The sequence below is a fragment of the Anoplolepis gracilipes genome, chromosome 6, assembly GCF_047496725.1.
Source record: "Anoplolepis gracilipes chromosome 6, ASM4749672v1, whole genome shotgun sequence".
Classification (NCBI taxonomy): domain Eukaryota; kingdom Metazoa; phylum Arthropoda; class Insecta; order Hymenoptera; family Formicidae; genus Anoplolepis; species Anoplolepis gracilipes.
In genome coordinates, this window is record NC_132975.1 from 2,253,917 (window position 1) to 2,270,379 (window position 16,463).

At 26.6% G+C, this 16,463-nt stretch overlaps 2 protein-coding genes across 3 annotated transcripts in view; one reads left to right on the forward strand and one right to left on the reverse strand.

Annotated features, from left to right (window-relative positions):
• The first annotated feature begins 4,147 nt into the window (after window positions 1-4,147).
• Window positions 4,148-13,339, forward strand: LOC140667303 (deubiquitinase DESI2). Its single transcript, XM_072895102.1, has 6 exons — window positions 4,148-4,568; window positions 10,273-10,467; window positions 10,627-10,699; window positions 10,757-10,850; window positions 11,000-11,141; window positions 11,213-13,339. The coding sequence occupies exons 2-6, from the start codon at window positions 10,342-10,344 to the stop codon at window positions 11,387-11,389; spliced, it is 612 nt and encodes a 203-aa protein (XP_072751203.1). The 5' UTR covers window positions 4,148-4,568; window positions 10,273-10,341; the 3' UTR covers window positions 11,390-13,339.
• Window positions 13,340-15,472: 2,133 nt separating this feature from the next.
• LOC140667302 (kelch domain-containing protein 4) overlaps window positions 15,473-16,463 on the reverse strand; it is a 39,789-nt gene continuing 38,798 nt past the window's right edge. For both annotated transcript variants that reach the window (XM_072895101.1, XM_072895100.1), the window contains one exon: window positions 15,473-15,665. In XM_072895101.1, coding sequence (XP_072751202.1) covers window positions 15,532-15,665 — 134 coding nt within the window. In that variant the 3' untranslated portion in view covers window positions 15,473-15,531. The remainder of the gene's footprint in view (window positions 15,666-16,463) is intronic.

Genomic DNA, 16,463 nt, shown 5'->3' on the forward strand with positions numbered 1-16,463 from the left:
CTAATATATAAGGAAGTTAGCGGTCTAGTTATAGTATAGAAGTCTGTGATCGCAATCCATAACTACAGACTTCCAAAGAGTAAAAAGAAACAGGAGGGAATGTATCGGTGGTGGGGGCTAGCCAAATCACTGACGGAAGCCGCCATCTTGAGTGTCCACTTTTTTGACGTTTATTAGCATCGTCTGCTGCTGTTGTCAGAGAGACACGCATGCACGTATTATTTTGCATAATTATTAATTCTAAAAAAAATAGTAAAATAAAATTATGGTGCATTGTCAGGCTTGTGGCATAACAACAGCACGAAATTATGGGATAACATTTAATCGGTTAATAATTGTTATTAATATAATAACAAGAATTTAATATTTTATTTAGATATACTATTTAAAGGACAGTAAACAATGTGTTAAAATTTCAATATTATTAATATATTATTTGTTGCATATTAAAATTATATATTTCAATTTAATCTTATTGAGTTGATTTTATTAAAAATATTAAGTATATTCCATATTTATATTTAAAACTATATTCTTCCAGCATCTCCGAAAAGCCATTCAATTTTGGCGCCCATAAGCAGCCATTTTGAGTGTCCACTTTTATGCTGGTATATATAGGCATTTCCGTCCGTTTAGCTCGAGCCATATGCTCTCTTCTGTTTCTTTTTACTCTTTGCAAACTTCTATATATTTCTAGACTGCTAACTCCTCAAATTTTGCTTATAAAGTGTCCTCGAATTTTATGTCTATCTAATCTCCTATTGTAAGGAATCTTCTTCGGGAATGGTCAGAGAAGTAAAATTTAGAAGAGCAAAATGCCAGATTGTTGTGTAAAAGGATTTTATTGAGTAATAGATGTTTATAACTTAATATATAAATATGAATTATTATTTTAATAAAATAAAACCAACTTACTTTTTAATACATTAAGGCCGGTATTTATAGTCCGTTCTTATATATAAGATCATCTTAAGACGTGTTTTTAGTCGACTTAAGATTACGTTCAATCAGCTGACCGAATAGAATTTTAAGATCTTATTTAAGACGAGCTTGCATATAAGAACAGACTATGAATACCGGCCTAAAAGCTAATTGATTTTATAAATATCTTTTTACAAGAATATATTCTATGTTTTATTCCTCCGTGTCATAATATTAGTTACAAACTTATTAAAAACTTTGTTATTATAAGAATTTATTTTTCATTAAAAAAACAAAGCAATGATATAAAACAAGCAGCAAGTTATAGCGGTAGAAGTATCGCAATGAAAATGTCTGTAACCAATACAAAGCATAAATAAAATACTTATTTATATAATTTATGGTTTTATTTTCTCTCATTCTTATAAAAAATTGGGTTATAATATATTCGTACAATTGAAATGACTGCGTAGCGTGGAGTCAAAATGGCGGTTATTTTTCTCCTAATAGCCACTGAGCTCATAAAATACAATAAAATACATAAAATACAAAATATTTTTTAAAATATTTGTTTTTCGATAATCTTACCCTAATACTTTTGGACGGGATCCGATAGCGCACGAGCCCGATAACGCACGAATGTTGCTAATTGGTCAGTTAGAACACTAGGACTGTCTGATTGGTCAACTGTGCTGGTTACTTTAAGCATCGGCCGATATGTGTGGTTTTGCGCTCTCGGGCTCGTGGGCTAACGGGATTTGCAACATGCAACTACATACTTTTTTTTTAAGATAACGATGCAGTTTTCTTACACCAATTGATTTGTCTTATTATTCTATGCATAAAAGTATTAGGGTAAGATTATCGAAAAACAAATATTTTAAAAGATATTTTGTATTTTATGTCAAAATGCTGAAACTTTTAAGTCTTATAACTCGAAAAGTTATTAGTGAAAAAATACTTTATATCATAGTGTTTTGGAAAGCTCTTGAGGTAAGCTACAAGAATATGCAAAAATATATAGGGTGTCTTATTTAAAAAATTCAAAGCGACCTTTATATGACCTTCAAACAATTATTCAAGGTCAAACTAATGGTACCATCTTATGGCCCCTTCGAAACCATATAACTTTTGTCTGAAACATTTTTTCGTACGATACGTATTTCTTCAGATATTTAAATGTCTCAAGATAAAAAACTCACCCTGTAGATATATACATGAGCGGATATGCGCTTCACGAAACCCAGTCATATATTTATATAAATGTAAAATAAAAGAGTAAGGATAATAAAGCTTAAAATTGTAAAAGTTTATACTTTAAATAAATTTCTTATATTTTTTATTACTTATTAATAAATAAAATTACTAATAAACTATATTAATAAATAAACTACTTTATTAATAAAATTAATATAAAATTATTAATAATATTATAATTAACATAGTATACATATAGTAACATAATATTATTTGTTAAATAATATATATTAAATTTTCAATTTTTATAAAATTTTAAATAAAAACATAATCTCAAATAAAAATAATAATAATAATAATAATACAATATTTTTCAGTCATAATATTCTTTTATTTATATTTTTTGGTAATCTGTTGACAATAAGAAATATTTATATATAATTTTATGTATCACACATTTATACATATATAATTTTACATTATTTTTTATATATAACTAGAATAAAATGTTACGTATTAAATAAAATTATTAATATAATTTTTAGCTATGTAGACTAATTTTAATGTTTTGTTCCAATTTTTCTGAAATTCACTTTTTCGTGAATTTGTAATGGAACATCCTGGCACTATACATTTAACCATCTTTACAATTAGAAAGAAAAGAACTTAACCTATTTCTCATAAGAGAGAGTCTTTGACTATATAAGTATGGACTGCTAACGCAAACTTCAGGTTGGATGTCAACAGTAAAGTGCTTACAGCGCTATAAAATACCAACGATAAAACGGCGAACTAAAATGTGACGTAAAAGATATGGATAAGATATAGTTATAAGATATAGATCTTATGGAAAATCATAAATATTTCATAATTAAATTAATATTAAGCATTTTTTTAAAAGTTAAATTAAGTTATTTTGGCAAAGAAAGTACATTAAATTAGTACAAAACATTCGTGAGGCACACGCTAACGAAAACTGTTATTTTTTCTGGTCAATAGGATAAGTATATAAAAATTTTATAAAATGTAAAAAATAAAAGAAAAAAATATAATAAATATCATATCTAATAATTTTTTCATATTATATCTAATAAAATTTAAAGTATTATTACTGTTTTTACAATTAATATTACTTTATGATTTGAATCTCCCGGAGTTTTGGTATTTGACCTGTCAATGAATGTTGGCTGAAAGACCTCTCACTTGCTCTAATGGGAAAAGTGGGAGTATTAGCAGTCCATACTTATATAGTCAAAGAGAGACATGAAAACATTCTTATCTGTGCATGTAAACATGTATGAGATGTGGAAAGTAAAATGGCGGAAAGCAGTTCCCCCTGCACGTCTGACGTGACGTCCCCTCTTAGCTTCCTTAGTCCGTGGTAGAGACACTCTAATCAGAGACTGGCCAGCAAAGAAACTAGCCAATCAGAGACTAGTAGTCCACCATGTTTTGTCAAAATCCTGCGAGCGAGAGAAAAATATAGGCTATTTCATTTTTCTACTCACACAAATGTCAATGCATGTGTTATATACATGTGCCATGTCGGTGTAAAGCAATGTAAAGTGACATTGTGTTGTCTGAAATACATGTATCTAAAATTTTAAAAATGGATGGCTGGCTGCTCAGCCGAATTTTGTAATAATTCTTCTGCAAAAGGATATGCAATGAGGATTTTTCCAACAGATCCTGAACGACGTGCCGTATATGGATAAAAAATATTGGCCGTCAAAATTGGACCCCTTCAAAAAATTCACATCTTTGTGAGGTTAAGTGGCATATATTTCTAATAAAATTTATAAAAAATATATAAAATACTTTTTAGATTTTCTTTTTTTTATTATAAAGGTACATTTTGCTCCAGAGATGTGGAGTAAATGAAATTTGAATATGAGCGGGAATAGACGAAAAATGGCGGACCAATCAAAAGTGGCTTTTTCGTGGCCAGTCTTTGATTAGAGTGTTTCTACTCTGGAGTGAATGGGTATTGGACAGTTGGGTGTAAACTAGGCTATTGGTTTCACTCTCTTATCTAATTACTGGGTTCACGTTCACGGTTCATCTCTATATTTCTATATTTATGGTGTCGATGTGCAAAAGCATGGTGACACTAAGTGTACAAGGCAGTGTAATATTCTTTCTCAATTGAGACTATACAGAATATAATATAAATCACCAGCATAGTATGATTAGACTATTGAAAATGTCTGATCTTCAACCTCCAATTTTATAACCTCTCTTCGATAATCTGATACCGGTTCAACGCTACTTTCAAGTGGAATATTCTATTGGCGACAGCTCTCTTTGCTTGCACTTTTTAGAACTTTCAATTGAGATGAGATGGATATATAGTCGAGTATTGAATACTAAGCAAGCAAAAAAGTTAACAATAAGTATAAAAAGTATAACGGACAGACCTTGTTTAGCTAAAACAGGAAATGGAGTAAAGAGTGAGTGACATTTAATAAACTTACAGAAGAATAATCATTGAAAAATTACTTAAAAAATTTTTCATAGTAACTTGCATGCTATGATACTAATCTCAAACTAGAAAACACGGACTGTTATATTATTTGGCAAGCATTTGTCAATATCTTAAATGTAAAGCATTGTGCATCATTTCAACGAATTGTTTTTTTAGAAATATTATTGTAATTCTTATTTCTGTATATGTAATTAAAATAGATTATTATTTAAACAGCAGTATCTAATATTTTTCAAAGGTTATTCTTAACATTATGATAAGAATATTCTCATATATGAATATAAAAATTAATGAATTTTTTTCAATTTTTCGAGATGATTATATCAGAATATGTAATACTTAATATTAATGAGCTACTAGTACAATATTAAAATATTAGAATAAAGAAAAAGTAAATTAAAACAAAAATAGTATAATATTACAGTAATTAAAGAGAATACATGTATTTAGTAATTAAATGCAAAGTATTATATTGCTTTATATTTATATAAAGATATATTTTATAATATTTATTTTTATGTATTTCTTGTATGATTTTTTTACATAATATAATGTATAAAATATATAATAAACATATAACATCATGTAACAAGAGATCAATTTTATATAATTTATTCTGCAATGTATAATAATGATATATAAATTAAAAATATTTGATTATGTTGAAAAACACAGATCGATAGGAAGATTCTCAATTAGTTCACATATTTATATTATATTAATTGTATCATTATATACATCTTATATGTAAAAAGTATTTTATTTATATCATTTTCAATTGAGAATATATCATTACAAGAAAGAATTAATCAACAATTAAAAGATTTTATTGTATAATAAAATATGTTATATGTATATTTCTATGAAATATAAATTAATCAAATTATATATCTCACATTTATATATCTCACAGGATAAAGTTTTATACTTTACCTAAAGTATCTGAAAAATTTTATAAAATGCTAATAATTATTAAAAGTAGGGAGTGTAAAAGAGTCATATGACTTAAAAGAAGAATCTTTAAAACATGTTTTGCTACTTTATTTAAAGTTAAAATAAGAAGGAAACAATGTTTATTTAACCAGGAAACTATGTGAGAAATATTTAAAAAATGATAATAAATATTTAATGAATTCTACACCACGAAATTGTATAGGAATGCTGTACAGAAAATATAGAATGTTGTCCATTTTAATTTAGCTTCCTCTTTCTAAAAACTTATTGTAGAAAAAAATATTTCAGACAAAAGTTGTACCTACAGTTTCAATAAGGACATAAGATGATGCCATTAGTTTGACTTTGGATAATCATTTGAATATCATATCACCTTTAACTTCTTAAATGGAAATTCCCATTTTTTATTGAATATTCTTAATTTTATTCTTTTATTGCAAATTCATAACTTCAAGAGCTTTAGAATTCATTAAATTGATAAATGGAAATGTAATACATAAAATGTAATACAATTAGTACTTGTTTTAAAACTTTTCATTTTTTATTAAACTGATCAAACAAATATTTTGACAGAGGTTTTAAAAACATTTATTATCCTTAATAAAATATTTTCCCCAGTTTTTTGATAAAATAATCCTGGTTAAATAATTATTTTCATCTTATTTCAATTTCACATAAGATATTAAAACATATTTTATAGGTTCCCCTTTTAAGTAAAAAATTGCAATTTTTACACTTCCTTCTAAGTAGATATATTATTTTAAGTAAATATATTTTTTGTTTAAATAATATTTAAATGTATAAATCTATTTATTTTAGTTATTAATCTATTCTGTCAGTGTATTTTTGATTATATTTATTTTGTGCAACGAATTAATTTATGTATAACTTTAGTTGTTACAAATTTAGAAAAATATATAAAAGCTAATTAATTTGCTTGTAGAAAAGAAGTTGTTTTTCTGACTATTTTTATTTTAACAAAAACACAGTAAAACTAATTATCTACAATACAATCTTTTGTCTCTAAACAATCATTTATCTTGTTTTGTACCAGTTCAATTTACATATTTAATACAACTTTTTGTATTTAAATTCTATTAGTATAAGTATTAGTTTTAATCATATAATATTTAGAAAATAGATATAAATATATTGGTAATATAGATATAAATTAATTGGTAAAATTATAATTAATTTTTTATTAATTTTATTGTTTTCATTAAGTTTCAAATAAATCTAAAAAAATTTTAATATAATAAAAGACTCTAATATGCAACTTCAAAGGAATTGGGCTAATTGAAAGACAGATACGATAAATAAAGGACATAAATTTTTTCTTTTTGGCTTTTTTTATTGATATCTTCACATGTTTTGGTTTCTCTAATTTAAATTACCATCAGTGAGTAGTATGTCAGTTAAGTTATTAATTATATATCTGTCTCGATTTTAATAACGTGTTCGTAATTGTTCGCTGATAAAGAATTTGACTGTTTGACATATGTATGTGTATGTGTATATACAGATGGGGACACAAATGCCTACTCACATGGATTTATGCACATCCCGACAGAGTTGTAAACGTAAAGTCAGAGACATAAGTCAACGCACAAGGATTTATATAACGTAGGCATAATATTACGATGCGTAAATCCTTGTGCCTTGACTTACGCCTCCGACTTATGATGTTTATAATCTTTGACTATATAATCAAATCAAAGTTTACAACTCTGTCGGGAACAATTACGACGATTTTTGTGCTCAGGCCCTAGCACATTGAATTCTATGGCGTCAAAGCTTGCTTACATCTACTTAACACTCTTCTGTCATAAACTGTTATGTGCTCAGACCCTTATTTACTGAAAGTTAAACAAGGACGAAGCATGTTAGTAGCGTCTCTTCAAATCCAGTCAAACAACGTACGATGTACGAGCGAATTGCGTGTCGACTTTTGTAACGCTTAGTTCGTTGAAATAAATGTTTTTCTTGTTACTTGTTCAGTATGTTGATATATAAAACAAAATATAATTGTACAAACATAATATGGTTGTATGGAAGAATTACTTGAAAAAAAGTATAACGCAGAAATTCTAATTTATTTTTATAGCTAAGATGCAGCTTAACATTTTAGTTTAGCATTAATTAAAAAATATCTTTTAAAATTTTAAATATATTCAAAAACATGTTTAAATATATTTTTTGTGTTTTTAAAATTGATAATTCAATCTTCAGAATCTTTTGTATTATTAACTAGAATATTTAAACAGAATATCCCACTTTTTAATTATTTTTTAATGATAGGCTTTTTAATTAATTTGGAATTAATTTTTTTAATGAAAATATCAAGGCATCATCAATAACTTTTAAATGGTTGAAAAAAACGGTTCTATAAATTAAACACTGAAGAATATACAGTAAACAGATAAAAATTACATTTTTAGTTAATTTTAGATGAGATTTAGTAAAATTCTATTTTCAAGTTTAGCTATGGAAATATATATAATATCAAAAATAAAAACCTGTGATAGATAATTAAATGTTAACTTGATATTTTTGCTAAAAAAAATTGATGTCAGAATTGATCAGAGTTGGGCATTCAAAAAATAATGAGAAGTTTAAAATAATATTATACTTAAATATAATAAATTTGTACATATAATATTAAATTATAATATTTAATAATTATATATACTAATTATATAACATATATGTATTATTAATTGAAATATATAATTTTTTAATTAAGCTATATTAATTATAATTATATATAATTTTATTAAATAATAATTTTTATTTCATTAATATTATATTAATATTATATATTATTGTTATATTATAACACGATAATATAACATAATAATTTAAAAAACAACTAAAACATATAATAGTTATTAATTAAAATAACAGTTAAAGCAATCAACAATATATTAATATTACAAATGATAAAAACAAAAATATTATAGTAATATTATATGATTTTTTAAATGGAATTATTCTAATTTTTTTATATAAATTGATTCTTCGCTATATTCTATAAAAAGTTATTATGATTGTATAATAACCAAAATTATAATAATTTACAAGATATTTCATACTTTAATTTGACATAATTTTACGCAACCTATAAAATCTTGTAAAATATCTTGTAAAATATTCATTTTCCGATTATATTATTTTAATACTTGTATGCACAAACTAATGAGAGAAATTAATTGATGTAAAGAAAACATATAGTTGTCCTAAAAATATTAAAGATAAAATATGAATTTGCAACGAGTATAAATATTTTTTCTTTAAGACAACTATATTTTTACACTAATTGATTCCTCTCATTACTCTGTGCATAAAAGTATTAAGACAAGATAATCAAATACAGTCGGACCTTTTATCCTACGACCCTCTTATGCTACGAAACCTCTTATCCTATGACAAAAAATCCTCTCATGCTACGACCGCGAAAGGGGAATTATACCCCCATTCTCAAATTTTTGTCGTAAGATCAGAGGTTTAAGGGGAAGATTCTGTATCGAAAATGTCGTAGGATAAGAGGTCCGACTGTAATGAATATTTTAAGAGATATTTCATAGTAAGTATATGTAAAATTATGTCAACTGATATGACTAAATTTTTGGCTATTATTTTTAACTTTTTAGAATATTGTGATGAATTGATTTACATAAAAAAATTAGGATAATTCTATTTACAAAAAAAAATTAGGTTAACCTTCACACGAGGGGTTGGTCACTGAGGTAATTTTTGTACAAGGGCTAGGTAATTCAGCGGCAATCTCAGCAAAATTTTGGGTAATCCAAAAGTTATTTTTGGTAAATCTAAATAATCTTTAGCGTTAAAATAATTTAAAGTAAAATTTCTTTTTCAAAATTTATTTTTAATTTGAGAACCTATTAGGTAATCTTAAATAATCCGAGATATAATTTAAGAGTAATCTTAAGTAATCCGTATTAAAGGGTAATTTTTGTACATTATAACTGTTAGTGACCAACCCCTCGCCTTCACATAACTTTGGCACATACAACAACGATTAAACTCGAGGGGTTGGTCACTAACAGTTATAATGTACAAAAATTACCCTTTGATACGGATTATCCTTAAATTATACCTCGGGTAACTTAAGATTACCTAATAGTATCTCAAATTAAAAATAAATTTTGAAAAAAAAATTTTACTTTAAATTATTTTAACGCTAAAGATTATTTAGATTTATCAAAAATAACCTTGGATTACCCAAAATTTTGTTGGGATTGCCGCTGAATTACCTAACCCTTGTACAAAAATTACCTCAGTGACCAACGATTAAACTAATATCGCTACTTTTTTCTCCTTTTGAGTCGAACAACTTTTATCTGAAACATTTTTATCTTACACTTAGGAATTTTGAGATATTCTATTAGATTAATTAAAATGAATCATCCCATGTACATATGTGCGCGTGCGTGTGTACTTTCTTAGTATGCTATACAGTGTTTTCAAATATATGCAAAAGTTAAAAAGTAATTTTAAAATATTTTTAATTTATTTAAGGAAGTTAATATATTTAAAAAAATATTTAAAATTTATTTCCTTTAATATTAATTAACACAAAAATATATTAATAAATAGTTTTTTACTTATTTGAATATGTAATAATTAATAGTTATAATTTTTTTATATTTATAGAAGTTTTATAAAATAATGAGATATGTATCTATATTTGTTAGATGTATTAGAGAAACAAGAGAGAGAGGATATTAATAAGCAACTATATTTTGTGGATTACAAAGCTTCCAATGATGTTTTCTTCAGGCCTTAGTTGTAATCTCTCTTTCCCCAGTTGTTTGGGTTATCCACAAGATAGTGAGGAATTGATACCAAAAATGGCACGTGAGCCAATCATTCTTAATGTTTATGATATGGTAAGTCATCATTTTCAACAAATAAATTTAAAATAATATTAGAACAAATAAATATACCATTAAAAATTGTTCATTGTTATGTTATCAATTTTCTAAAATTTAGTTGTATACATAATTATGTTATGAAAAAATTAATTCAACATATATATTCTTTTGCAGTATTGGATAAATGAATATACTACACCAATTGGTCTTGGTGTATTTCACTCAGGAGTGGAAATATATGGAACAGGTATGTATGTTCGAAAAAATTAATTATAAGGATTTAATATGTATATCTCTGTTACAGAATATGCATATGGTGGTCATGCTCAACCAAGAAGTGGCATTTTTGAAATCACACCAAGGGTAGCTGAAGAATTAGGCGAACAATTTAGATATAGGTGCAGTTTGTATTTTTTATTTTTATTTAAACTACATATCTTTATAAATAAATATCTTTATAAAAGATAAGCTCTACTCCTTATAAAAGATAAGTGCTTTAATACTTCTCATATGATCAATCTAAAAAGTGTCATCTTTTATATTGTAGACAATCTGTTCATATTGGATATACAGACTTCACAGAAGAAGATGTTTCAAGAATTATTACCGAGTTGGGCAAAGATTTTAGAGGAGATCGTTATCATTTGATGAATAAAAACTGTAATCACTTCAGCAGTCAGTTCACATTGGTAGAACATTTTTCTGAATATTATTAATGGATATATGATATAACAATATAATAAAAATTAAATTATTTTAGATTCTATGTGGACAGGAAATACCTGGTTGGGTAAATCGTCTAGCATATTTCAGTTCATGTGTACCATTTCTTCAACGTTGTTTACCAAAGGAATGGCTAACACCTGATGCTTTACAACACTCTCTTAGCCAAATTAGTCATCACGAAAGTACACCACCATCGGATACTTCATTGTAACATTTAGTTAGCATCGTTAAAATGCACGGTCTAAAATACCGTAGAAGTTATACTTTCTAGGTAATATTAAACATGAAAAAAATGTTAGAGCTATATAACTTTGCCAAGATTTGAAAATCTAAGAAACTGAACCGTCAAAACAAGGTACAAATTTGATATTGTACACTTGAATGCGATTGCTAACATTAGTACCAAAAAGATTGCCTTTGTTGCAACATGTCTCCTAAAATGGCAATCTGCAATGTCGCATGTGTTCTTTGTTGAATAATACAGTCAAGATATTATAGTTACATAATGAATAGATTATTATATATTATAATTACATATGAATTCAAATTGTAATGAACAAGAAACTTGTACGTTAATGAAAACAAACTTGTTACATCAGAAAGATAATTACTAAAATTAATTTTTTTTACAAAAGTTTTTTTATTTCTTATTTTTTACATTTGAGGCTATAAAATACTAAGTTTTAAAATCTAATGCGTGAACATCAGATAGATATATACATATATGTAAGAAATATAATAATATGCAATAGTTTGAATATATTTAATGATCTAATTATTTTCTATAACTTATATATATATTTTGTTTTTTTAAATATATACATATATATTACATAGATTTTATACCTTATATAGAGTGTCCCAGAGCACTTGTGCCAACGCTCGTGAGTAGGTAGGGCACAGTAAACTGAGCAAAAAAGTCTTATACTATTTTGCGATTTTCGCATGATTATTAAAATATTAATTAACTCCCCTGTGGTTTAACCCGAGTCTTGGTAGTCAGACTCGGGGTAACATTTTCTTTCATAACTTAAGAACCAGATATCGTAGGAACATGAAAACATTTTTATCAAAACATTCTCAAAAATTTATAGAAACCTACAGAAACTGAGTTTCACAAATAGACACATATTTTAAGATTTATTACTTTTAAATCCGCCATTTTTGAATTTTTGATCACAAATTTGAAAATTGCACCATCAAAACCTATTATATAACCTGAAAGTAAATATTTTTCTTTGCAGGAAAAATTTAACCATTTTGATACGATTTCTGTCATTAAATAGAGCCGCAAGAAGATTAAAAACGCTTAGCGAACAATATTATACATATCTACAAGATGTCCGGTAATAATTGCCCCAACTTTCTAGGGCAGATAGAGCAGGTCAAATTGAACATAAAAGTCCTGTATCATTTTGCGATTAGCGCAATAATTATTGAACTATTAATTAAAAACGCTCAGGGTATGCTGAGCGCTATATACAGCGCGCGCTTCTGCCCTAGAGTTGGGGCGATTATTACCGGACATCCTGTAGATATGTATTATATTGTTCGCTAAGCGTTTTTAATTAATATTGTAATAATTATTGCGAAAATCACAAAATGGTATAAGATTTTTTTGCTCAGTTTACTGTGCCCTACCTGCTCACAAGTACTCTAGGACACCCTGTATATATATATATATATATATATATATATATATATATATATATATATATATGTATAGGGTGGACCATTTTAATCCATCCAGTCGAATATCTCGAAAACCAAGCCCAGGAAAGAAAAATGTTTCAGACAAAAGTTATATGGTTTCGAGGGGGCCATAAGATGGTACCATTGGTTTGACCTTGAAAAGTCATTTGAAGGTTACGTGAAGGTCACTTCAAATTTTTTAAATGGAACACCCTATATATTTTTACATATTCTTGTAGCTCATCTCGAGAGTTTTCCAAAACACTTATGGCAAAGTATTTTTCATCAAGTTTTTTTTGAGTTATAAGGCTTCAAAGTTGCAGTATTTTGACATAAAGTACAAGATATCTCATAAAATATTCATTTTTTGATTATCTTACTCTAATACTTTTATGCACAGAATAACGAGACGAATCAATTGGCATAATTAAAACACATAATTAAGTTAAAGTAAAATCTGAATTTGCAACTAACAGTTACACATTTTTACTTTAACATAATTATGTGTTTTCTTTACACCAATTGATTCGTCTCATTATTCTATGCATAAAAGTATTAGAGTAAGATAATCAAAAAATGAATATTTTACGAGATATCTTGTATTTTATGTCAAAATACTGCAACTTTGAAGCCTTATAACTCAAAAAATACTTAATGAAAAATACTTTGTCATAAGTGTTTTGGAAAGCTCTCGAGATGAGCTACAAGAATATGTAAAAATATATAGGGTGTTCCATTTAAAAAACTTGAAGTGACCTTCACGTAACCTTCAAATGACTTTTCAAGGTCAAACCAATGGTATCATCTTATGGTCCCCTCGAAACCATATAACTTTTGTCTGAAACATTTTTCTCTCCCGGGCTTAGTTTTCGAGATATTCGACTGGATGGATTAAAATGGTCCACCCTGTATATACATACAGGGTGGCCCATTTTAAACAATACGGTCAATTTTCTGGTAAACTAAGCGAAATATCGAAAAATAGTGCAGACATGTGTTGCATGGTTTTGAAGGGGCTATAAGATGGTACCATTGATTTGACTTTGGATAATCAATTGAAGGTCACGTCGATTTTTTAAACGGAACATCCTATATATTGGATATTCTTGTAGCTTATCTCGAGAGTTTTCCAAAACGCTATAATCAAATGTTTTTTCATTAAACATTTTTCGAGTTATAAGGTTTCAAAGTTGCAATATTTTGACATAAAATACAAGATATCTCATAAAATATTCATTTTTCGATTACCTTACCTTAATACTTTTATGCACAGAATAATCAGACAAATCAATTGGTGTAAAGAAAACACATAGTTATCTTTAAGAAAAAATCTGAATTTGCAACTAACAGTTACACATTTTTACTTTAACATAATTATGTATTTTAATTACGCCAATTGATTTGTCTCATTATTCTGTGCATAAAAGTATTAGGGTAAGATAATCGAAAAATGAATATTTTACGAGATATCTTGTTTTATGTCAAAATATTGCAATTTTGAAGCTTTATAACTCGAAAAATGTTTAATGAAAAAACATTTCATTATAGCATTTTGGAAAGCTCTCGAGATAAGCTACAAGAATATGCAATAATATATAGGGTGTTCCATTTAAAAAAATCGACCTTCAAATGATTATTCAAGGTCAAACCAATGGCACCATCTTATAGCCCCTTCGAAACCATGCAACACATGTCTGAACCATTTTTCGATATTTCGCTTAGTTTACGAAAAAATTGATCGTATTGTTTAAAACGGGCCACCCCCTGTATATATATATATATATAGAAATTTTCGTAAATCATAAATATTTTAAATTACATACTCTGGAAACAAATTAGAGTCAAAAATTTTACTAAGATAGATAATATTAATAGCGGTTTTTTGAGTTACAAGTAATCAAAGTTCAATCATCAAAGGCTAATAATATCACATAATTCCCGCACTCAAGTACGTACACGCGTATTTTCTTATCTTGATCTTCTATAATTCACTTAATATTAATTTTACTGTGTAACTAATATTCAGACACTTATGGTTCTGAAGTAATTAATAGTTAAGACTATTTAAAAATATTTACTTATAAATTTAACTTTAGATATGCAAATAAAGTTATATTCTGTAATTACTTTTAATTAATAATTTTTTAATTATTTTAATTAAAATTAGATTTTGCGTTTGATTATATTTGAAATTTATTATGATTTATATAGTTATAAAGACATATAAAAGCATAAAAATTAATAAATCGCGAAAAATAATTTTTTTTTATATTTTCCTAGAAGTGCCTGTGCGCGTGCGTATGTGTATGGTCGGTATTCATAGGATGCTTGCGACACAAGCGTCTTATTCATTCTGTCTTTTTTTTTAACATCCAATGACTATGCTCATATGTCACCCTTAATCGAATTTAATAATATCTGTAATTCTAAAGATGTCGTTCTATAACAGTCGGAATTTTGAAAAATTTTGGAATTTCGGAAAAATAACGGCGTGGGGACCAATCAGAATCATCTAACTTTTATTCTTCCGATTTTTCGATAGCCTCGTTCCCTATAAAATAATGTTTACGAAAAATAAAATGATTGTTGGCACGAACATAAATAAATGAAAAAGCTGTTCTCTTTATTATTTTTTCTCTTTTAGTTTTTCATTGATAACAATCATAGTTCGTTGTCATCAATCTGCGTCTGATCGCTGTCCTCTTCGTTTTCGTTCTCTTCTGAAGAATCAAACCATGCTTGCAATGACAAATTATCTGATCTCAAAGTCTTCCACTCGTCCAATTTTCGACAATCTACATAACATACATATACAAGGTTTTATTTTAACAGACAAATTAATTTTAGAAAAATTGAATTTAAAACAAGAATTTCAACAGAGGTTAAATGCGCTACGTCCACATCATTAATACTGAATAGATTTAAAAAGAGTATAAAATTAAAATTTAATTATTATAATATAAAGTAAAAATAAATCGAAAACATAGATTTTATAGAAAAATATTTAAAAAAATTTTACTTTATTTTAATTAATCTTAACATATATATATATTTAAAAATAGGCGTAAATATATATAAGTGCTACCCCAGCGAAAATTCAATTTTTTAAATAAATATAAACGAAACTATTATATAAATAAAATATAGAAAGACATGTATAATAACTGAAAATTTTTTTGTTTATAACTTTCTAATAAACAACGAACAACGCTTAAAACCTTTTGAACATTACTCAGGGCAGTGAACTTGAAAACATACGCTACCCTCCATAAGTTTGGAAACACTCTATAAAGATTTTTAATATAAAGAAAATACATAATAAAATCGATCTATTTTTGTTTGTAAATGTTTATTTACTAATTATATTAATTATCTTGAGTCATGATTCATACGGAATCTAGCGCGTCGGGGTCATTTTCAGTGATTGTGATTAATTTTATCAATTTTACAAAAACTTAAATTGCATTTACATGACTTCTTATCACTCTGACGTGTAGTTATAATTCGCGCACACATTACAGGCGCCACTACATCTAATATGCTGTACTAGTTCTAGTTATAGCAAAATACGTGCTATAACAGATCAGTACGCG

Bases quoted from the DNA above. Each gene is read 5' to 3' on its own strand.
- LOC140667303 (XM_072895102.1), top strand. From the start codon at position 10,342: ATGATGTTTTCTTCAGGCCTTAGTTGTAATCTCTCTTTCCCCAGTTGT. The intron at 10,700-10,756 runs GTATGTATGTTC...TCTCTGTTACAG, and splicing joins AGTGGAAATATATGGAACAG to AATATGCATATGGTGGTCAT. The intron at 10,851-10,999 runs GTGCAGTTTGTA...TTTATATTGTAG, and splicing joins GGCGAACAATTTAGATATAG to ACAATCTGTTCATATTGGAT.